The 23,908-nt window shown below is 39.9% G+C and overlaps 3 protein-coding genes across 3 annotated transcripts; 2 read left to right on the top strand and 1 right to left on the bottom strand.

Annotated features, from left to right (window-relative positions):
- Nucleotides 1–7,390: 7,390 nt before the first annotated feature.
- On the bottom strand, nucleotides 7,391–12,742 carry MONOS_4191 (uncharacterized protein; the record flags this gene model as incomplete). Its single annotated transcript, XM_067874244.1, has 2 exons — nucleotides 7,391–8,829; nucleotides 8,872–12,742. The coding sequence occupies 2 exons, from the start codon at nucleotides 12,740–12,742 to the stop codon at nucleotides 7,391–7,393; spliced, it is 5,310 nt and encodes a 1,769-aa protein (XP_067727183.1).
- Nucleotides 12,743–14,582: 1,840 nt separating this feature from the next.
- MONOS_4192 (uncharacterized protein) lies at nucleotides 14,583–16,339 on the top strand. Its single transcript, XM_067874245.1, has 4 exons — nucleotides 14,583–14,656; nucleotides 14,792–14,819; nucleotides 14,878–15,368; nucleotides 15,434–16,339. Exons 1-4 carry the CDS (start codon nucleotides 14,636–14,638, stop codon nucleotides 16,238–16,240), a joined length of 1,347 nt encoding a protein of 448 aa, XP_067727184.1. The 5' UTR covers nucleotides 14,583–14,635; the 3' UTR covers nucleotides 16,241–16,339.
- A 563-nt stretch (nucleotides 16,340–16,902) lies between these two features.
- MONOS_4193p1 (uncharacterized protein) lies at nucleotides 16,903–23,867 on the top strand (the record flags this gene model as incomplete). The annotated part of the gene is made up of 2 exons (XM_067874246.1): nucleotides 16,903–16,941; nucleotides 17,004–23,867. The coding sequence occupies 2 exons, from the start codon at nucleotides 16,903–16,905 to the stop codon at nucleotides 23,865–23,867; spliced, it is 6,903 nt and encodes a 2,300-aa protein (XP_067727185.1).
- Between the last annotated feature and the right edge of the window lie 41 nt (nucleotides 23,868–23,908).

A 23,908-nucleotide genomic window follows, 5' to 3' on the forward strand; every position in this document is an offset into this window, starting at 1 on the left:
GTATCGATCAGTATATTCGCTGAGATAAGCGGAGTCTTCTCCTTGTTTCATCACTCCCTACTAGAAGGCTTATTTCTGTGTCCGCCTCTCACTCCATTCCACTGTATATTGTTCTATCTTCTCCTTGCTATTATTCGCGAATTTCACTTCTTCATATTTTCTCGCTATATTTAGCGGTTTATTTGAACGCACCTATCTCAGGATGATAAGCTGTTTCTTTCCGTATTATCAAATCGCAATTTCTCTCAATATCTTTCTCTCCTTATCTCACAGCAAACTCAACTCTCTTCATATTAACTCTTTCGATCTTCAGTGGTTTGTTACTCCACAATAATCTCGCGACAATACACGGCTCTCTTTTATCTCTCAGTCCCGTTGTATTTCGCGGTTTCACATTTATGATAATCTCTCTTGTAATGAATAGTTTCCTTTCCAATTATAAATTTATGATATTTCTCTATTATAGTTTGATATTGTGTCGCAACACAGCTTGTCTATATTTCCTTTGCAAATGTCTATCGATTTACTGAGTTTTCGATCTCAATTATCATCTCGAGGCAAAGAGCGGCTCTCTCTTCTCTCTCTTCTCTCTCTCCTCTCTAGGCTTCGTGGCAAAGCACGGCTCTTCTTCCTTTAAATTTTATCAATATTCTATTATTTCAATGTTATGTTATATTTCGACCCCATGCTCGGCTCTTCTTCCTTTGTTCGGTATATATATTTTTATTGTTTTCGTAATTTCATTCTTTGGGATAAACTCTCGAATATGCACAGCCTCATTTCTATTGATTATTTTTCAGCTGCAATATAAGTATCCTTAGATTGCGATTTTAAAATGAATATGTTTTGTTGATTCAATTATCCATATCTTGCGGAACCGCGCTATTCCTTTCCCTTATAATCTTCCTTCTATATTTTGCAAATTATCTATTTATCCCTATTTCGCTGCAATATGTGGCTCTTTTTCACTTCAAGTCTGCGTATATATTTTTTTTTCTTCTGTTTTTTCATTCTCTGAAATAAACTCTTGAGAATGCATGACTTCATTTTAATAAATTGTATCTTTATTAAAAGTGGATTCTGTCTCGATAATCATCTCTCTGCAATATATGAATATATCTTCCTTTATTCTCGTAATATCAAAAGATTTTTAAATTTTCCTATATCTCGTAGCATGTACGGCTCATTTTCCTGATAAATGAACAAAATATTATGTGGTTTACTTTTCCTTGAAAATATATTGAAATACATATCTTAATTATATGAAAATGTTTCACGATTTTTCGTGGTTTCAATTACCAAAAATGTTTCACGGAGCAACGTTGCACTCTTTCCATTGATAATCTCACAATGATTTGTTGCTTCTATTCTTGTGTTGTCTTTTCACTATGCGCGGCTCTCTATTCGTCTTTATAGGCTGTGCACTTCCTTCCATTCCTGATGATGTATTTCAAGGTCAGAACTTGGAAAGTTCTTCTATAATATTTTCCTTTCTTACCAGTTTCAGAAATCGATCTAAACCTTTTCCATCGCCGTCTATGTATTTTTTGTAACAGCCTGTTGCTTCCTTTTTATTGCGGACAATTTAAATCTACTTTGAATTTGAGTATTGGAGAAGTTAGATCTTAAACCACCCATAAATCGTGAACCATACTCATTATTGAGGAGCAATCCTGCTCCTTGAGTTCGTAGATTCGCTCCATTGCGAATCCTTCACCAAAACAAAAAAATATATTAATTATTTGTATTGTAATTATGTTTTTTAGTTATTATTTTTATTTTTATGAAACATCATTTGTGATATCTATGAATTAATTTTTTTTTCTTTTTCAGACTTTTTGAAAATGATACGGTCTCAACACCAATTGCTATGCTTTTTCGAAACAAGAGTGTGCAATGTGTCATAAAAGCAAAACCAATGATCAAAGCGATTTCTGAAAAGAATGACACGTTTTCTGTTTCTTATATGTCTATTAAGTTACAAATAAATATCGAAATTTTTATTTCTTTCTTTAAAATTGAAGAAATACCGTCAAAATTATTTGGTTGGGAATGATAAATATGTGTATTGTTTCTGAGAATTGTTCTTGAAAACATATAAAAATGAGCTTGATGTTTTCCGATTTTGTGTATCTTTTAATTTTTTTGTTTTTTTCTTCTTTTTTTGTTTTGGCTTCATTCAAGCAATCTCAATGAATCATGGAGGTTTGAGAAATGAGAATAAGCTCGCTATAACAAATGAAAAGAGCAAAAACATCGGAGAGTTGTTGAGAAAGAAGGAAAGGAAATATTTATTGAAATGAAGAAGACCAAGGCTGAGTGCTTCAATCACAATTTTGAAAGATTTTTCAAAAAAATATAATAGTTAATTGTGTATGCAAAGAAATCTTTTGGAGGTCAACTCGAACAGCGAGACAACAAAATTTTACTCTTTTTCAAGGTTGTTTCATTCAGAAATGTTTACACATTCGTTGCTGTTTTATTGAACATCTTTGGAATCGAAAACCACTCGGCTTCAGCTGACAGGAAATAACATTCAGAAGATGGAAACGAAGAATGTTTTATGATATGAGTGAAAGAAACACGCAAGCCATTTTTTTCTCTCTCATTTACCAACAGAAATTGAACTCTTCACATGAAAAGAACAAATGCGATAATTCAGCTGCCATCTCACCAGAACGAACAGAGTGGCTGACATCCATATTCAATATTCAAGTATTTATCAACACCAATCCAGATTCTTCGAACAGACAAACGAGGATAAAGTAACCTTTCTTCCAAATGCAGCGTTTTTCATTCTCTTTTGCTGCTTTCCATTCATGATATTTATCAGACTTTTTCTTATTCATCATCTTTCTCACCTTCTGCAATTTCTTCAATAACACATTTTCAGGTCGATCCTTCATTTGTTTTGATCGATTATCCGCTGCTTCTTCCCACCAAGCAATCATCCGCTCTCCTTTCAGAATAGAAAGTCACCTTCCATTAAAATCTTTCTTTCCCAGTTTTTTCAACGACTCATTCGCTCTACGTTTCGAACTCAGCTGCAAAGACATCACTGCCTGAACAGCATCTGCAAAATGAGCTGTCTGGCATTCAGTGAGACGATATAAATAAAGACGAGAAATACACAACGAAGCAAATTGTGGAATAATTGTCCTGAACTGTGCAATTCATTCTGAAGCCAAAACAGAAAGTGAAGAAAATCACTTAAATACTTTGGGAAGTTCGATGATACAAAAGGTGCTGTTTGTGCAATGGGCAGCACATGCGATCCAACAACAAGTTCAGAGATCCATATCTCATCCTTTGTTAACAACACTTGCATTTCATCGAAACTTTCATTGTTGGAAGTTCTGGAATCAATGGAAAAAGATGATTAAGAAAAGTCTTATGGAGATAAGGAATCAATTGAAGAAACCATTTTTGAAGATATCGTTGGATTTACAACATCAGAACTGGAAGCCGAAGACAACGAATACACAGATAATTCCTCTCAAATAAGCAAGAATCAAGTCATATGCACAGACGCTTTTTCTTTGCGATCGCATTCATCAGAAAAAATGATGCTTCAAATCCATCAATGCAAACGGATGAAGAAGAAATTAACGAAAGCATCATGAATGAAGACCAGGAAGAAGTTAACGTATAAAATATTGGATCAAATGGAAAAATAACTCAAAAAGCAACTGAAAACGTTTCAAAGAAATTTGAAATAAATATGTGAAAATTCCAATATTTTCCTCTTCATGGAATTTTGAATTGGTTAACGCATTCAATTTATTAGCATATCAATATATAGAAAGATTTGAGGATAACATCAGAGCCAATTGAAAAAGGCTTTTCGCAGAGTTCCTTTTTTTAAAAGGAAACACCGAATTTTCCATTAATAATACTATTAAAGAAATATCCATGGATCATTTCACTTTTCAATTCAAAATCGTTTAATTATCAAAAAACATTTTATTGTTTATTCTAATAATTGTTATATTCTTTTTGAAAATAAATAAAAAAAAGAGTTTTCACAATTATTGCTGAAATGTTGGAATGATTTCACGAAGTTCAAAGCTTTCTGATGTTACTACAGTTTTCTTGTTTTCAATTTTTCTTTTATGACTTCCAAATCCATTATCGACTCAATCTTTAGAAAATGCTGACACAACGTCATTTCCGATTATCAAAATGATTCTTTAATTCACAATGGCTGATTCAATCATTTCTTTGAGTAGCACTTTCATGTTATTCTTTTTTCCATATTTCTTTTCAGTAGTGAAATAACAAAACTTGGACTTGTTAACCTTTTGAAAGGAACTTCAAATTCGTCTGTCTTTGTTTTTTCTGGACACATAATGTTTTCCGTATCATCGGAAACATACGGATTTGAAATCATGAATACCGGATTGATTGGAGACATTTCAGTAGTTCTGAATGAAAACTCCTTGTTCAATAACGATGCTTCTCTTTTTTCTGAATCATATTCACGCTCAACAATTAATTTTCTTCTGTCAGCGGATTTCATTTTTTGTCCATCATTGCGCTCCTCCACCCACTTAATTTTCCTTCTCCTCATCAGCTTTCTGAATGCGTTTCGAAGAGGACAAGCATATCCAACATCAAAAGGTTGCATAATATGAGTCAAATTACCAGGCAGAGTGAAAACGAATATAGAATATTTTTCAAATATAACCAAAGCCGAAGAGCAAAGGCGTTATGGATCACAACCAAGTGTTAGAAAAAACAGGAGAATGTGGTGAAGTCATTACAAGCGACCTGCATGATGAAATCCATGAGCAGAAATGAATATCATTGCAACAAAAAAGTGTTTATATCCATCCTTTCTGAATTATTGATGTTGTTTTCGCATGACCAGTCTTTTTTTGAATTCCAGAAGTTCCAGAGGAACAGTTTTCAAAACAGAAACAATGATAAATTGTGGAAGTGCAATGCAAGATTGTCCAATTGTTGTCATAAGTGAAATACGATTATTTTGATGATTCTTTGGTGGAAGCAGGGTCTCATTTTTTTTGAACTGGCTTAATTAATTTTTGTGAAGAGGAAAAATCTGCATTCCATCAGTCTGCGTTAATAATATCAAGCTTGTTAATTGAAACCTTGACATCTTTGTCGAACCGAAATATTGAACCATATCCTGATATTTGATATGTATGCTGAATTCAATTTGATAGTTGGAATTGACGAGAAATACAGAACTTTGAACTTATGCTTCGAAATGAATCCTGACACATATGCTGGAAAAGACAGAACAAGTTGCTTATCAAAATGCTTTATTGGACAGAAACCAAACATATTTCTTCTTTCAATGGTTTTGCGTTATATCTATGCATTTCTGAGAAGTTCATTCGCTCAACTCTTGTGATGTTTTTCTTTAATGATTTTCAACTCATATGTTTCTCTTTCTAGAAAGAAAGCAAAACATGGTGTTGTGTCGATTTCATTTTCACTCAAGAATTGGACTGTTCAATTACATCTGAAAATGCTTTGAATCTTATATGTCGTTTTGTTTAACATTTCAGATATCAAACGCATTTTGTTATGGAAAAGTGTCAAAAGCAGCAATTCATATTTCAAACAAAGAATAAGCGTTTCGAATTTCAGACTTCGATTTAACATCTCGAAATCATTGTTCCCTTGATTCTTTTTGAACGTTGCACATTGTCTGAAATAAACAACGAACCGATAGAAACGGATATTTTATCATTATTTGTCATCATGGATAAATGTGATGCTAAAGAACATCAACCTTTGCACAAATTCATTTGTTTCAATTGAAATCAACAAATGAATAATATTTGGAATGAATGATAATAATAATTACGGAATTTGAAGCAACATTCATGAATGATCATCACTTTCAGTTTTCTTTTTTGCGAAACCATTGAAGAAATTCGTTTTTGATAGAATATTGTAATTTTCTAATGAAATAAAAAGTGCTTGTCTGTATTCGTGCTGACTCAAATGGCACACATTTTAAAAACAATGTTATCTGCACATGGATTATATTTTGCATTTTCAAGAATTGTCTCTCGTTTTTCATTTTCATTTATCTTTGTCACATTGTTGTTCTCGTGAAAAAGTTTTTAAAGGATATGAATCAACCAAATTACACTTTTAGAAAACGTTTTTATTTAAGTGAAAAAACAACGAAAATCATGAGGAAAGGCAAAGCAAATTCATGAAAAGAATTTTTCAAATATGGGTAATTTTCATTGAAAAATCATTTTTGTCAAATCTTTGAAACAGAAATAATTACACATTTTTTAAATAAATTTTGATTTCAACTCACAAAATTTCACCTAAATTAGAAAAACTATGTTGCAAAGTTTTTTTTCCCAAAAATTTTGAAATATTGTGAATTGGAACAAAACTTTCATCAAAAATTTGGATATATAGTTAGTGTAAAAAATGGTGGGTGCTTTCAAGAATAGTGGACAGTTGCATTTTCTCGACAACCGTTTTCAGTTGCTTTTTGACAATTTCCCTAATTATTCCCTTATAGAATACAAGCTCATGTGAATTGTTAAAATCACTTATCCAACACTGTGAAATTTTATCATAATTATTTATCTTTTGTGAGAAACTCAGGGAATCTTGTTTCTCCGAGTTTCTCCGAAAATTAAAAATGTTTTTTTTCATTCTGCAGAGCAAGTTGCTTCATTTTTGATAATAATATGAGTATGTTTTCATAGAAAAAAACAATTGTTTGAATTGAAGAAATGAAACTGTCAACAGTTGTTGAGATAATTCCACTGTCCACTATTATTGAAGGTGTCCACCATTATTAACACGAACTATATTTCTTTTCTTTGAAAACAATTATAATATTAGAAAAATATTCTTTTTTTCAAAATTAAAAAAAGATAGAGTGAAGAAATACAAGAAAGAAGAATACTCAATATCAAAACCTCTTGAAAAAACGAACAATTCATTAATCAAAATAAGAAACTTAAATTAATTCAGAAAAAGCTTGAAAGGAATAATATACAAAAGTATTTTATGAACAGTCTTCCAATAATGCCTTTTTCGTTGAAACATCACTTAATATGTTTATAACATTCTGTTTGAAGCAATAGGAGGGGAAAAGCATTTCGGATCTGATGAAGAACTGGGTGCTAACAAAAATATATCCATTGTGTTTTTATTGATTGTTGAAAGAATAAAAAACCATTGTTATTCCAATAATACATCCAAAACGAAAATGCTTTTTATTTTTATTTTTTGAATTGAAAACAACATTTGACTTCAAACAATCGAACATGAAAAAAAAAAAAGAGAATTCTCACAAAAACAAAAAACAGGTGAAAGAAAAAAGAAAATACAGAAAAAGCTATTTTCCAAATTGGCCATATTAAAACCATGAACCGACAACGGCTTAAGCATCCAGTGAAGGTGGGTTGAAAACATACACAGGAATCCTGTATTCGCACTGAAGAATAGACACAATCGACATGATCGTCTGATACGCCCCGACTCTTCGGTTCAGCACCAGCGTCCTCCTTTTTGGCGTCTGCTGCATCGAGCTTTGCTTCAGTGGCACAGCTCCCAATTTCCCCTTTTTGTAAACATTACCCTCTCCACTTTTTTGGCTTTTCGCTTTTCTTTTCTCTTGCTCTTTCTGCTTCGTCTTCATCATCATCTTCTGCTTCTGCTTCTCGTTTTGCTCGTGCTGCGTCTGCCCTTTTCTCGAATCGCTGCTGATTGCACAATCTTTGCCCTCCTGCTCCTCCGCTCCGGTCGACCCCGCCTCTTCCTCCTGCGACTCTCCACTCACACGCTCCAAATCCCCAATGAAGAAGTAGTCCTCCTCCTCGTAGTCATCTGCACCCCCCGCCGAGTCCTCAGACCCCTCGCTCAGCGCCTGCCCTTCACTCACCTCACATCCTGGCGCAAACTGTGCTGCTTTCTCGCTCGCCCCATTTCCTGCCATTTTGTATTTCTCTTTTCGTTCTTTCCTTTCCTTTGACTCTTTTGACTCTTTCGCATCCTTCGCATCCTTTTTCAGCTTCTTCTCCTTTTTCTCTCTTTTCTCTCTTTTCTCCTTCGCCTTCTGTGCAAGTTTCGCCTTTTTCGCCTCCCTCACCCGCTTTTCTCGCGCCTCCTTTCGCTTCCTCTTCTGCTCGTCTTTCTGCTCGTTCTCTGCAATCGTCGGAAAGACCGGCTTTGCCAGCGCATCGCAGAACCGCGCAAACACACGCAGAACTGTCTGCGAGCGCGCTGCTGGCACAAACAGGAACGTGATTTCGGGCTTGTGCTGCATCAGAGCAAACAGCGGCGCAGACAGCATCACAAGATCCGCAATGGGCAGAATCACCACTGGATAAATAGAAGGACGCTGCACTTCTGCCTCACGGGGTGCATTTTGCGGGGGAATGCGAGAGATCGAAGAAGAAGAAGAAGTTGATGATGAAGATGATGATGATGATGAAGATGAAGATGCTGCTGCATTCAACGAAGATGATGAAGTGGAGTCATTGATCTGCTGAAATGAGAGATTAATTCGTGGAACAGGCGGAGTTGTGTTCTGGTTCCTTTGAGCTGCTTCCATCTGAAATGGCGTGGCGGTTGTGGATGGAGTGTCGGTGGTTTCATCAACTGTTGAAGGAGAAGAGACAAAAGTGCTTGGAGAAGAGGAAGAAGAAGAGGAAGAGGAAGAAGAAGAAGAAGGTGACGAGGAAGGATATGAAGTGTTGAATGATGTGGGTGTTGGCAAAACAGATGATGGAGAAGAAGAAGAAGAAGAAGCAGCAGGTGTCAGATGACTATCTGCAGTTGATTCTGTTGCTTCGTTCAGAATGCTCCTTGCTTGTCCAACTGATCCGTTGATTGAAGATTCAGATGGACTTCACTGCAAACAATGCTGGCTGTGTGACACAACTTCATCTGCCTCATCCTCTTTTCTCACTCCATCTGAGACTGATGGAAGCGCTGAGGAGGAAGAAGAGGAAGAGGAAGAGGAAGAAGCAGAAGGTGCAGAAACAGAAGGTGACAAGTGATGCGCTGCAGATGAAGACACAGATGAAGACATAGATGAAGATGCAGATGAAGATGCATATTGCTCCTTCACAGCTTCTGTCACTGCCTTCTTCAGCAGCTGCATCGCCGAGTTGTGCAGCGACAGCGAATACTTCCCCAGCTCTGCTTTGATCTTCTCTGTCGAGTTGAACGACGCCACTGTGCGAACAGGACTCCACACAAACAGCGCCTTCACTTCGCACACCTCCTCCACGTGTCTCTCCACAAGCCCCACTATTTCGTGCGGAGGGAGCGACTGCGGCAGAGACAGCAAGTGCAGAATCTTCCCCGAGAACTTCCCGCAGTCTGCTGACACCACACGCGAATGCACAACAGACGGCGCATGCGAGTTGCGCACAGAGAGTGTGGTTGTCGGGATCGCATGCTCCACACGGATGGCTGTGGTGGCTTTCGCCTTTGAGGAGATTGGCGCTGACGACGAAGCAGACGACGAAGCAGACGACGAAGCAGACGACGAAGCAGAAGGGGAGGCAGAGGAAGCAGAGGAAGCAGAGGAAGCAGAGGAAGCAGAGGAAGCAGAGGAAGCAGAGGAAGCAGATGGGGAAGAAGGAGAAGGAGGGGATGTGAGGGTGGTGAAAGCAGATGAAGAAGAGCTGGATGACAGATGAGCAGATGAGGATGGCGTGGAAGATGAGGAAGATGAATAAGCTGAAGTGTGAGCGTTTGGAGCTGAATAGGAAGAAGAAGAAGGAGAAGATGATGATGATGATGATGTTGACTGAGCAGCCTGCGGTGCATGTGACAGCAGCATCGAAGGGAGGATGGTGGAGCTGCTCGGCTGGGAGATCGTGGCTGTGACTGATGGAGTGACAGTGATCGTGTTGCTGAACGACTCCCCACTCGGCAGATGAAACGGGCTCGTCTTGCTCGACCGGTCCAGGGGCATTCTCAGCGGAAAGACAAAGTGCGAGAACAGCGCTTCGTTCAGCAAGTGCTGTGTGGGCAGCGCTGCTGAGATCAGCTTCCCATCTGCCCGGTGCGTCAGCGCGTGCAGGGAGATGTGCGGCGAGTAGCGGATGTATGTTGTGCGCGGCCGGGGGAGGAACGAAGAGGAGGAGGAGACCAATGATGTGGACGACGCTGACTCGAAGTCAAGCGATGATGATGAGGGCGCATATGGTTTGCGCACAAGAGATGCTGGAAGTGTGGCCAGTTGAGTGGAGGTGTTGTTGGAGGAGGAAGATGATGAGGAAGAAGAAGAAAACGAGAATATCAACTTCTTCACAGTCTCCATCCCCGAAGACGCCATCATCATCTGCCTCGCATCGTTCTGCGACGTGTCGATGTTCGCCTCGGGTGCCACAAACGACGACAGCGATGCAATCACATCTGCCAGCACCGACAAGATCTTCTGCTCATTCAGCTCTCCAATCGACTTCGCCTTCAGCGCCCGGTGCGTGATCGTCGCCGCAATCTGCAGCACTGAGTCCTTCCACTGCGCTGCAATGCTTTTGCCCAGCGAAGTCGTCACAAAAGGAGATGACGAGAAAGAAGAAGGCACAAATGGAATGAAGATCTGCGGGTGGATCAGAGCAGACGACGCTGGCAGCGCACGCAGACGCATGAAGGTGGAGAGCAGCTTCGTGATTGACGAGGAGAAAGACGCCAGGTCGTTTGTGGTGGCTGAGTGTGCATGCACAGCGGGGGAGACAAAGCTCAGCGGCGTGACTGCTGACAGGAAGCTCGCGTGCTGAGGAAGATGGTGCGAGTAGCTGTGGAAAATGTGTGTTTTTGTCGATTTCTTGTCTCTTTTTGGCTTCATTTCCCAACGCACAATCTGTCCGCTGCTGCTCGCTGTGGATGCACGCGAAGAGGCTTGTTGAGAAGGAACAGCTGACGCACACGGAAGAGGAGAAGAGGAGGCATCTTCGGTTGAGTTAGAAGATGAAGATGAAGATGACGATGAAGATGAGGAAGGATAAGAGGAAGTTGAAGAAGAAGATGGAATGGCTGAAAAGAAAGGTGAAGGAGAAGGAGAAGCAGTGAATGCAAACGAACTGGATGGAGACAACATGGATGATATCGAAGCAGATGAGCCTGAAAATGTGGCTGAAAAAGTCGACTTTTCTGTCTCGCTGCTTTTCCGCTCCTTTTCTTCATTCGAATTCTTCCGCACTTTCTTCGGACTCGCAAATGTCTCCTGGCTCTTTGATGAGACCGAAAGATGCGAAACACTCTTTTGCATCGGAGAATCCGTTTTCGTTGAGTCAAATGAGGCTGAAGACGAGGCACTCTCAAAGGGCGAATGGGCAGCGGCAGAAACAGAAGAAAAGGGCGAAAGAGATTGGAACGAGGCTGGCATTGGTGAAGAGGTGGAAGAAAAAAAAGATTGCATAGACAACACAGCAGGGTTGAAGAGAGAGGCTGAAGAAGCCACATCTGTTGTCGGCTGCAGTGCGCCAACTGCGTTTTCGGAGTGTGTCGGGATGAGAGGCGAAGGAGGGTGCATTCCTTCTTCTCCTGCCTGCTGCTCTCTTTCCCCCTCCCCCGACTCCACAAACAGCCCACTCCCACACAGCGTGCCTCTCCCATGTGCTGACACTTTCACTGACGATGACTCCATGCTCGCTGACCCATCGTCTGCTGATGGGACAATCTGCCACTCCAAATCCGGTGCTGCCTGCGAAACTGGAAGGGCTGGCGGAAGACGAGCTCTGTGCGACGATGAGTAGGTGGACGAGGAAGAACAAGTGGAATACGAAGAAAACGAGGAAGAGGAAGAGGAGGAGGAGGCAGAAGACGCAGAAGAGGAAGCAGACTCACTGTCAATAGATGTGAGCGACAAGGGCGTCATTGACGTGACAAGCAGAGGGTTCATCATCTGCTCGCTTTCTATCCCTCGCTCAGCCTGCTCTTCGATGAAGCTCTGCAGACTCCTTTTGAACACCCCGCCAATCGAAAACACCACTCGGCTGAACACAACACTCTGCCTGATTCTCGTTTTGATGGTCGCTATCTGTGTCTTCATGTGCGGCTCATTCAACATCATCATCTGTTGCTGCTGTTGCATTTGTTGCTGTTGCATTTGCTGCTGCTGTTGTTGTGCCATTTCAGCAGCATCCCCTTCTCTCTGGTTGAGCATCGACGGCGCATGCTGACACCTGGCGAGTGGAAGCCGGCTCGCTGACGAGGTGTTTGTGTTCTGACTCTGCGAATGCTGCTGCTGCAGACTCGCCGACGAAGCAGAAGGCGAAGCGTGCGCACTTCCGCTCGTGTCTGAGAACGGAGACGTCACAGACGCCTGCGAAAGCCTCAGCGGCGGCACCGAAATCCGCAGAGTGGCTGGCTTGTTCCGCTTCCCACTTGCCTGTGCCTTCCTCTGCACTCCAGATGAACCTGCTGCTGACGATGCTGCTGACGATGCTGACTGATCGTGTGCATCTGAAGAGGCAGATGCATCAGAAACAGGATGTGTGTGTGCATCGCCCTCCCCGCCGAAGATGCTCAGACTCAACGACACCAGTGAGTTGCTCTCAGATATCACTGAAGGTGTGGGAGACGCTGCTGACTCGCTTTGTCTGAGCGTGCCATCCACATACAGCCACTGGTCAGACACCGACGGGTCGAACGCAGTGAAAGGCGGAGAGTTCGGCGTGAGCGGCGAACAAGGCTGCGATCGGTGGGACTTGTGAGCGCGTATTGTCTTGATGGTACCGTTCTTATCTGGAAATTCTTCTTCGTTTCCAAACATTTCACTCATTTTTCCTGATGCGCACACAGAATGTGAAGAACTCTGTTTAAAAGATAAAGATGATGAAAACGATGATGTGTTGGCTTTTGTCAAATCATTTGATGACGATTTGTTTGAGGAAGACGAAGTAGAAGAAGAATAAAGGAGGCGTGAATGTTAACAAAATAGATTGGCTGCTCTTCAACAACGTTGAGATAAAAAAATTAAAAAAAAAATATGTGCTCATTCAGTAATTCTCATGCAAAGGATGATGATACGGATTAAATGAAACCTTCAATAATCCAGGAACAAATCTAAACGAATCATGAACAAAAATTGAAATGGAGCGCAAAAATCACTTTGTTGAAAAACAAAATGAAGAAGATAAAAATAACCAAATTCTCTTTCATTGGCTGTGGCGACAAAGAAAGCAAACTGCGAATGATAATTTCCTTGCTTGCTCAAAATGGCTATCCCTTTGAAGAATGAAATCCAGATGCAATTAAGCAGAATGTTATCCGACTGCTAACAAGCATTCGATTAAAGGTTACATCTACGATAACGTTCCTCATTTGCTTTGGTTTGAAAACACAACCAGATATAGAAATTCGTCTCTTTCCACGTCTGTCAGGCACAGTTCGAGAAACAGGAAAACCTTATAAATAAAATCGATATTTTGGGGTTCTCCTTTTTTCCGTTGAATTCTTGACTTTTTTAAGTAATAAATATCCTTCCCTCGATATTGCCAGCCACTTTCCTTGCCAAAAAATACCACAAACTGCATCACTGCCTTATGCTCCAAAATGCTATATAATTTTGTGCAGATTTTGTCCTTCACAGAATTCCATCCATATATTTTCATTCAATAAAAAAACAGTTGAATTTGTTTTCATCTCTTGTTCCAAATAATAATTTATGAAAATCATATATCTTCCGTAACTTCATTTATTTCCCAATGGCTATATAATAATCAGCTCTGCTCTCATCGTATTGCTTTCCAAAGCGGAGATTGGCCATTTCAACAATAACTCATATTCCTGCACTTTGGAGAGGATACGGATGGAAATATCTTCACAACATATAGAACAATATAAATTACATACAATATCATTTTTGTGTTATTTATGAAATTGTTGTATTCCCCTTGGCCATCCAATCTCTAATAATCATCAGGCAGAATTCCAAAAAAATTGCATCTCCACCATTGACTGTTGTCACACAGGAAATAATATTTCTAATTCAATAGGTAATGATTACTCACGAAATTTTCATTCTGCGCAATACACCAAAAATTATTCAAAATGAGAATTTTTGCATTCAAAAAAATTAAAATTGCATTCAAAATAATAATTTTGCAAACAAAATGAAAATTTTTGCGTTCAAAATGGAAAATTTGCAAACGAATTAATAATTTTTTCAAACGAAACAATAATTTTTGCATTCGAAATAATAATTGTTCAAAACCAAACAAAAAATTGTTCACTCTCTCACGAAATTTTGTGAAAATCATTTTTTAACATTCGAATCGGAAATAATTTCATGTTACTTTTATTTTCATGTGCGTTTAAAAATTTTTTTGAAATTTTTAATTTTTTCCTGAAATTTTTAATAATTTCAAATAATTTTTATTCCTATGAAAACAGAAAATATTTTCATTTCGAATGCAAATATTTTCATTTCGTTTGAAAAATTTTCATTTTGAATGCAAAAATTATTTTGTTGAATGAAAAATTATTATTATGAATGAAATTTTTATTAATTCGTTAACAAAATTATTAATTCGATTGCAAAAATTCTCATTTTGAATAATTTTTGGTGTATCATTCCATCTCGAAAGATCTTAATTGATCATATTTCCATTACATCAAAGTGAAAAAACAAAGTGTTCTTTATCTTTGTATTTACAAATCGACTATGTCAACGCGAGATGGAACAGTTTGATGCATATATGTTTTTATCTTTTATGAGTTTTTATATTTCATCAATTTCTCCATTTAAATATATGCGAATTCAATATGAATAATCAAAATTTTGTTGTTTTTTGGCTTCAATACATTTTTGAAAAAGCAGGAGACAGAAAACACAAAAAAGTCCACTGGCATGCAATCATAATTGATATATTACATATGATTCTTTCTTTTTTCAATTTTTTAAAGAATTGTTTTCCCAGTTTGGTGATGACTCAGCTGATGAGCAGAAACTGAAAATCGAAGATATTTATGGGGTGATAGAAAGGATGAGCAAAGAAAAATTCCATCGTATTTTCAACCGAAAAAAGTTCAACAAAATGCAAAAAATGATAGATGAAAGGAAAATGACATTGGAGAATGCAATTTTGCTATTGAAGTGCATTGGATATTGCAGCTCGTTGAAAAGTGAATGGACTTTTTATTTTTATGAATCATCATTGAATGAAAGATTTCAAAAGATGATTATTGAAGAAGATGAGAAAAAAGAAGGAAAAGATGAAAAGCTTCTTGTTGATCTTTGCGAATGCTATATTTTTCTAAGCTGCAAATTCACACACGAATTGCTTTCAATTTGTGTGCCTTGCATTCTGAAAGTTGCATTGAGGAAAGAGGGAAACGAGGAAAGTCAAAGAGAAGTGGATTTTGCTTTGCTAGCTTTGAGCAACATTAAGTATACGGCATGGGCATTTCTTTTTTGTTTAGTACACTTAATATTTTGATTTTTCACCACTTTTTATTTTAGAAAGTGGAGAAAGAACTGTATTTGACTGAAATCACGGAAATCATAAGATTTCATCAGGAACATCACAATCTGACCCTTCTTGCATATCAGTCTGCTTGGGAGTTTTTGATAAATAGACTTTTGAGGGATAAAAGCTTGGAAGAAGTGATTGTGAATGAGCTGCAGTTTCCGAGAGCAGCGACTAGAGTATTGGACGATATGGTAAGGTTTGTGGATTGGAAGAAAGAGAAAGAAGAGGAGAAAGAAGAAAGAAGAAAAGATAAACATAAAGAGCTAATTATACTGAGATGGCTGAGAACCTTGGAACGTTATTTTCACAATTGCACAACGTGGAAAGAAGGAAATGTTGAACTTATCAACAGCCTTGTTCAGTTATTTAGAGCAGCAAAATATAATCACAGAAAAATTGGCTACAAATGCATTGACATATTGCTAATAACATTAAAACACGGAGCTGCGGGAGTTGATGGCTTGCTGAAAGGCGGCGCCATTGATGCTGCCATGGAAGAGATTCTGCAACAAACGTTGAATCACTCTTCGATGTGGAATTGCTTGCGTTTTTTTGAGGTTATTTTAGAAAAATTGAAAGAAGAGGAGGATGATGAAAAGGGAGAAAAGGAGGATGATGAAAGTGAAAAAATGAAAAGAAAGGAAGTGAAAAGGAAAGTGTTTGAAAAGATGGAAGAAGAGGGATATGAAGATTGCACTTTAAGCTTTCAGAATATATTTGATTTGCTTTTTATGCAAATGGCCTATGATTTGATCGATGTTCATCATCATAATATTTTAGAATTGATGATGAGATGAAAAATTTATGTTTTGTAACTCAAAATTACAATTTTTTCTTTTATATTCATTTCACAAAATCAAAAACAAACAGGAATTCGATGATTTTTATTAAAAAAATTTCATTTTTTCTCATTTCAAATTTATGAATTAAAGAAATAAATTGTTTTTGTAATTTATGGATTGAAATTGCTTGAAATGACACACACACACGCACACACAAGAAAGAAAAAGTCTTGAATATATTAATAAAACACTCTTTTCATTTAGTATTTTCTTATTGTTGTTTCAAGAATCAATTTGTTCTTTTTAAATAGATAATTCAACTTGAAAAACAAATTACTTTCAAGATCAAAATACTTGTTCTTTTGCTTTATCTCGAAGAAGGCAACTTGACTGTTCATATGAACGAAAGAAATGCATTACAACAAGATTCAATAACAGAATTACTTTCATTACTTCCTTCTTTTGAAGGTATTTAAGACAAATATTTATATTTGTTAAATTTCAATTTATTGTCTTTCAGATGGACAATTCTGTCGTTATCCACACATTTCAAAGTTTAAAAAGAAAAAGATAGTTTCAGGTTCGTTTTTATTTTGTCGTTAATTTCCAATATTATTTTATTAATAAATAATATTTGTTTTTTTTATTTTAATGAACAAGAGCGGCAACTAATTTCAATGAAAGAAGAACTTGAATGGAAAGTTGCTTTGGCAAAGGTTTGGCTGTGTTTATGCTGGATAAATTTTATTTTATTTTATTTTTTTTTTATGTTCGAAAGGAAAATGGAGATGATCTTGCTGAGAGTTATGCTCGTTTTAATTATGGAATGTCGTTGAAAGGAGCAAATGAGCGTGGGCTTGCATTTATCGAGGTTAAGACAGCACATTCAATACTTGAGAGAGTGATGCAATCTTACATGAAACAAAATGATCCTCAATCTTCACTGTTATCATCTTTATCTCCAGAAGTTGCTCAAAGTCTTTTGTGTCCAATATCATTAATTCCAGAACATAACATTTTTTCTGCAACATGTTATTTCGAAGAAGCTGTTTTGAGTGATGGAGAAATGAAAGATACTCCTCTACAGATTGCACTTAGATTGTGCGAAGTGTTTTCTTTGCATGCCTTGATTCCTGATGTTCGCCATGAATATGGCGAAAGGTTACTTGCAAAAAACAATTTTAGAATGTCGTTGCAATGCTTTTGCCACGAGTTAAAAGTTATCTTCGAGACCGATTCTGCTTCAACCCGCGACAAAACAAACTTCAACAGCTCTATTTCTCATTTCGCTTCTTCATGTTCTGATCCTTCAAACGCCCCACAAACATTTGCACTAAACGAATACGGATCAGATCCCTCTGACGTGCCCGAGGCGCTGAACGCAGCACACATCCCTGTCTTCTACTCACCCATCACGTGGCGGCGTGTATGTGTCTCTCTCACCCGCATTGCGCGCTGCCTGATTGAGCTGGGCGACACAGAGAACGCGAAGGAGGTGCTGGACAGGGCAGAGCGCGTAGCGCAGCACGACGGCAGAAGAGACGAGCAGCTGGCAGCAGATCTGAGGGCGCTGCGGGAGAGGCTGAAGGAGCTGATTGTGCAGCAGCAGAAGGCGAAACCTCAAGAGGAGGATGAGGACGAGGAGGAGTTCTGGGACGAAGAGCTGGAGAGAGAGGAGAAAGAGCAGGAAGACACGCAAATCGGCCAGACGCAGTATGCCTTTGCCACCAGCGACAAGGCACACGAGGCGCTGGACTTGAAAGATTCAGACATTCCCCCGCAGTTTCGCTTGCTCAGCATCGCAGCCTCAAAAGACGGAATCAAAACAAGCTCTTCTTCTTCCTCTTCATCATCTTCCTCTTCCTCTGCCTCCAACAGCCTCCCTTCCTCTCTGTTTGCGCAGACCATTTCCTTCCAAAAGGAGCCAGCGCCTTCCATTCCCCTCGACACAACCATCCCTCAATACCGTTCCTTGCAGCCGTGCAGCTCCTCTTCCATCGTCTCTTTCCTCCGCTGGTGCCTGCTGAAGCACAAACCTTCTGTCTCAGCCTTCATCAGCGTCTGCCTCCGCAAACACTGCATTGAAGAGCTTGCATCAGCTGTTACGCATCACTTACAGGGGCAGCAGACAACATCGCCTTCTGGTTCTTCTTCGTCTTCTGTTTCTTCTTCATCATCCTCTTCTTCATCTTCATCTTCCTCTTTCACTTTCTCTTCCTTTTCATCGAATGGCATGTCTGATTTTGCATCTATTCATCCTTCTTCTGGCTTTGCTTCAAGTATGTCTCCATCCTCAAATACTTCCATTGAACCTTCTTCTTCCAATCCAAATTCTTCTTCTTCTTCCTCCTCCTCCTCTACCTCTTCGTCTCCTTCCTCCTCCTCTTCCTTTCCTTCTCTTGCCCTCTCTCTCCCTTCTCTTGTGCGCTGGGCGCAGATGGTGTATCTCGTATCTGAGCATCTGCTTCACAAAGAATCCTTCACCCTTTGTTGGACGTTGTTTGCGTCTTATTTCGGATCGCTCTGGTCGATTCGCCATGCCATCACGTTGGATGACGACACACTGGCTGCGATGGCTGCGAAGGTGAATGTGGAGGCTGTGTGTGGGGTGTTGAGAGGAGGAGGAAGAGAAAGAGAAGAAAGAGAAGGAGGTGGAAGAGGAGGAGGAGGAGAAGATGATGATGATTGGAGAATGGAGATGAAGAAGGAGAAGGGGGAGAAGATGGAGAAAGAGGGGAAGAAGAGTAAGAAGAGAAAGAAGGAGAAGACGAGCAAAGGAAAGTTCAATGACAGAGAGAATCGATCCAGTGACTTTCAGGGAAGCTTCAACAAACAACTGAAATTCCAAAGTGAAATTGACAAAAGAATTACATTGCCACAAGATCCATCCTCATCATCATCTTCTTCTTCTTTTTCCTCTTCTCCATTAAATTCTTCTTCTTCTTCTTCTTCTTCTTCCTCCTCATCGTTATCATCCGCAAGTGGGTGTGAATACGAGATCAGCCTCTCCTTCGTGTCCAAGCTGCGTCTCTTCTCTATCTCCCTCCGCATCCTGCGCCTCTGCAGCACCATCCTCATCTACTCCAAAGTGAACGACTTCCTCAAAATGGTGCAGGTTTTGCTCGATATGTGCCCCCTTTTGAGTGATTGGGTGTATCTTGTCGAGGCGATGGCGTTTGCCCACGCTGCTCACACGTTTCCGAACAGCGCAGCGGTTGTTCCGAGAGTGGTTGTGTCGCTGCTGACGATCCATGACCATGCAACGACGATGTTCAAGGCAGTGGTGAAGACGCTGGCGGCGGCGGAGAGAGGGAGAGGAGAAGGAGGAAGAGAAGGAAGAGAAGGAAGAGAAGGAAGAGAAGGAAGAGAAGGAAGAGAAGGAAGAGAAGGAAGAGAAGGAAGAGAAGGAAGAGAAGGAAGAGAAGGAAGAGAAGGAGAAAGAGGAAGAGAAGGAGGAAGAGAAGGGGAGATGCTGAGTATGGTCGAAGAGGAAGGGAGAGAGAGAGAGAGAGAAAGAGAGAAAGGAAATGGAAGCGGAAGTGGAGGAGGAAGCATCAATGGAACACCTTTTGTGCAGAGGCAGTTGTATCCTTCTAGCAGCCCTTCAATTCCTACGCTTCTGCCAAATTCTTCTTCCTCTTCCTCCTCCTCCTCCTCTTCTTCTTATGCTCCTTTCTCTTCTTCTTCTGGCTTTTCAGCATCGCCAGCAACACAAACACACAGCAATAGTTATTCTGCTTCTTCTTCTTCTTCTTCTTCCTTCCTCCCCTTCTCCTATGCATCTTCGTATTCTCTTTTTCTCCCTTTTTCCATTCATCACCCCTTTTTGCCTCGTTCTGTGATATCTTCTTCTCTTTTCCCAGTTATTTCTGGAGCCCATCCACCTCTCTGGTGTGACGATGGGGCAATGGAAGTGATAGAGGAGAGGAGAAGAATAGCAGAACAGAGGAAGAAGGAGAAGGAACATGAAGAGAAGGAGAAGATGGAGAGGATGGAGAAGAAGAAGAAGAAGAAGAAGAAGAAGGGGAAGGGGAAGGGGAAGAAGAAGAAGAAAGGGAAGAAGATTGGGAAAAGAGGGAAAAGTGGGAAGAAAGGGAAGAGAGAGAAGGAGAAGGAAGAAGGAAAGAAAACAAGAAGAGGAAAAGAAAGACATGGAAAAAAGAAAGAGAAGAAAGAGAAGAAGAAAGAAGAAAGAGAAGAAGGAGAAAGAAAAGAAAATCACAGAAGCAAAAAGAAGAAAACACATGAAAAGCATCATCATCATCATCATCATCATAAAAGTCAAAAATCTCTTCAAAAATTCACAGAAACTCTTCAAATGGAACAAGAATCAAACAATTTGATAGAAGAAAAGACGAAAATGAAGGAAAACAAGAAAATGAAAGAAAACAATGTGAAGATGAGAAGAGGGAGAACAGAGAAGAGATTGGCAGATGATGCAATGGATGTGTTAGAGGAAGAGAACGAAAGAAATGAGAAAGAGAAAGAAAAAGAGGAGAAGGAGAAGGAGAAGGAGAAAGAAAATGAAGGAAAAGGAAAAGAAAAAGAAAAAGAAAAAGGAAAAGAAAAAGGGAAAGAGAAAGAGAAAGAAGAAAACAATGAAGAAGTTATGGAAATGATTAACGAAGAATTTGAAAAAATAGATGAAGAAAAAGAAGGAGAAGGAGAAAAAGAAGAAGAAAAAGCAGCAGCAAATGAAGCAAACATCAAAAAAGAAAAACCAAAAGGAAAGAAAGGCAAACACACAGCATCAACACATTTTATCACTCCTCACACTTCTTCCAAAGCTTCTTCTGTCATTCCTCTTCCTTCTTCTTCTTCTTCTTCTTCTTCCTCTTCCTCTTCTTCCTCAATCTCTTCTTCCATTTCTTCTTCTATTTCCTCCTCTATATCTTCTTCCTCTATATCTTCTTCTCCTTCCATTTCTTCTTCTTCTTCTTCTTCTTCTTCTTCTCCTCTTCAAAAACAGCCAAATCAACAAAGCAACACTCAAATCCGTCCTCCTCCTCCACCCCCTCCTCCTCCTCCACGTCGAAAGAGAAATAAACAAGCTCAAATGAAAGGGAAGAAAGGAAATGCTTCTTCCAATAATTCCAATGCAACAAATGTGAAACCATCATCATCATCATCATCTTCTTCTTCTTCCTCTTCTTCCTCTTCTTCTCCTTCAGAACCCACAACTTTATTACCTTCCTCCTCCTCTTCTTCTTCCCCTTCCTCTTCCCCTTCATCCTCTTCCTCTTCTTCTTCTTCCTCTCAGCATTCTCTTTCTCTCTCTCTTCTTGTCCCATCTCTTCCAACTCCTCCTTCTCCTCCTCCATTCACCCCCATCACCCCAATCGCTTCGATCCCTCCTCTTTCTCCTCTTCCTCCTCCTGCCACACCTCTTCCTCCTCTTTCTCCTCTTTCTCCTCTTTCTCCTCTTTCGCCTTCTGCTCTGTTTTCTTACCAGCAGGAATTGAAGAATGCTATGATTTCTGAACCTACACCTTCTTCTTCTTCTTCTTCTTCCTCTTCCTCCTCCTCCTCCTCCTCCTCCTCCTCCTCCTCCTCTTCTTCTTCTTCTTCTTCTTCTTCTTCTTCTTCTTCTTCTTCTTCTTCTTCTTCTTCTTCTTCTTCTTCTTCCTCTTCCTCCTCCTCTTCTTCTTCCTCTTCTTCTTCATCATCTTCATCTTCTACTGAAAATGATGGAGAAAAAGATGATGAGAAAAATGATGTCAGCATTCACAATGCAGAAGATCCCACTCTTCCTTCTTTCCCTTCTTCTGCTTCTGCTCCTGCTTCTTCTTCTTCTTCTTCTTCTTCTTCCTCTTCCTCCTCCTCTTCTTCTTCTTCCAGTTCAATTCACACACCTTCTTATTCTCGTTCACGTTCAACTTCTTTCTCTCTCTCTTCTTCTTCTTCTTCCTCTTCTTCTTCCTCTTCTTCATCTTCTTCCTCTTCTCCTTCTCCTTCTTCATTTGATGACAGCAACAGATCATCTTCTGTATCTGAGACGGAAGAAAGCTCAATTTCTGATTCAGATTCAGATTCTGAACAAGTAAATAAACAAGAAAAAGGTAATTTGAAGAAATTTAAAGAGGCAAAAGGAAAGAAATTAGAAAAAAGGAGAAGAAGAGAAAGAAAGCGAAGATCGAGACATGCAAGTTCATCTTCTTATGGCAGCGACTATTTTTCAGATGAAGATGATGGCAATAAAGAAGAAGAAAGTGAAGAAACTGAAGAAGAAGAAGAAGAAGAAGAAGAAGAAGAAGGTTTTGATGAAGAAAGCGAAGATAGTGAAGAAGAAGAGGAAGAAGAAGATACATCTCAATTATCAGAAGATGATGACGACACCTCTTATTCTTCTGAATGCTCTTCTGACGAATCTTCTTCTTCTTATTCCCTTTCTTCTTCTTCTTCTTCTTCTTCTTCTTCTTCTTCCATTTCTTCTTTTTCAGCCAAACACACAAATAAACACATCACAACTGTCAAATCCAGAGCTTCTCTCTCAATCAACGGTAGATTCGCTTCATCATCCTCCTCTTCTTCCTCTTCTTCCTCTTCCACTTCATCCTCTTCCGTTTTACTTGGAAAACGCTCTTCTTCTTCTTCTTCTTCCTCTTCCTCTTCCTCTTCCTCCTCTTCCTCTTCTTTTTCACTAACACCACACACACTTCATCAGTCACCTTCATCTCAGAACACTTCATCCCAATCAACTTCTCTTCCACACCCTTCCATTTCATCCTCATCCTCCTCCTCCTCTTCTTCTTCTTCCCCTGCTTCCTCTTCCTCCTTCTCCTCTCTCCCTCCTCTCCTCCACAGCACTTCCTCCTTCCAGCCTTCCTTCCCATCGCGTGTCTACCTCCCTTCTCTCAATGGAAAGGACATTCAATACCTCAAAATCGTCCTCAACGAAGGCATCACAAACGCCGTCAATGAACTTTCCTTCATTCACCTCATCGCCACCTCCCTCGTCTCCCTCCACGCCATCTTGTACGGCCTTTCCCCAATCACATTCAACACCCCGCTTCACAGAAACAACATACACGCTATCAACAGCCTCTATTCTTCTTCACTTCACTCGGGAAGCGCTGGCAGTGGAGGCATATCAGCTTCCTCTCTCATGTTAGGCACAGCTTCTTCTTCCTTTTCGTCTTCTTCCTCTTCTTCTTCATCCTCATCTTCTTCATCTTCCTCTTCTTCCTCATCCTCCTCTGGTTCTTCTTCTTCTTCATCTCTCTCTTCCTCAGCTGCTGAGTCCTTCTTCTTCGGCATCGGCGGCAGCGCCAGCTCTTCTGTTACTGCAGGCGAGTCAACATTTTCATTCAACGAAGCCTCGCCTGCTTTTGCTACTTTCTCTTCTATTGACACACCCCCTTTCCACACACACACAGCAGCTGGTGGGATAAACTCAGGAGTGGACGAGAAGAACAGGGCAGAGTGGGTGGCGAAGACGACAGCAAGCAATAGACACGTAAGGATGATGCGGGACTGGCTGAAGAGGAGGAGGAGAGAAAGGACGAGGGTGAAGAGAGGGGGAAGCGGAGGAGGAGGAGGAGGAGGAGGAGGAGAGGAGGAGGAGGAGGAGGAGGAGGAGGGAAGTATGGAAAGCAAATGGAAGGAGGGCATAAAAAGGGAATGGGTGGAGATAGAGACGTAGATCGAGAAAGAGGAGAAGAGGAAGACGAGGAAGGCGAGGAA

Source organism: Monocercomonoides exilis (assembly GCF_001643675.1).
Source record: "Monocercomonoides exilis strain PA203 chromosome Unknown scaffold23-1346700, whole genome shotgun sequence".
NCBI lineage: Eukaryota > Preaxostyla > Oxymonadida > Polymastigidae > Monocercomonoides > Monocercomonoides exilis.

What these genes read in the sequence shown, in the direction of transcription:
- MONOS_4192 (XM_067874245.1), top strand. Translation starts at nt 14,636, where the DNA reads ATGTCAACGCGAGATGGAACA. An exon ending in TGTCAACGCGAGATGGAACA is followed by an intron (nt 14,657 to 14,791) that starts GTTTGATGCATA and finishes TTGAAAAAGCAG; the next exon opens with GAGACAGAAAACACAAAAAA. An exon ending in AAACACAAAAAAGTCCACTG is followed by an intron (nt 14,820 to 14,877) that starts GCATGCAATCAT and finishes AATTTTTTAAAG; the next exon opens with AATTGTTTTCCCAGTTTGGT.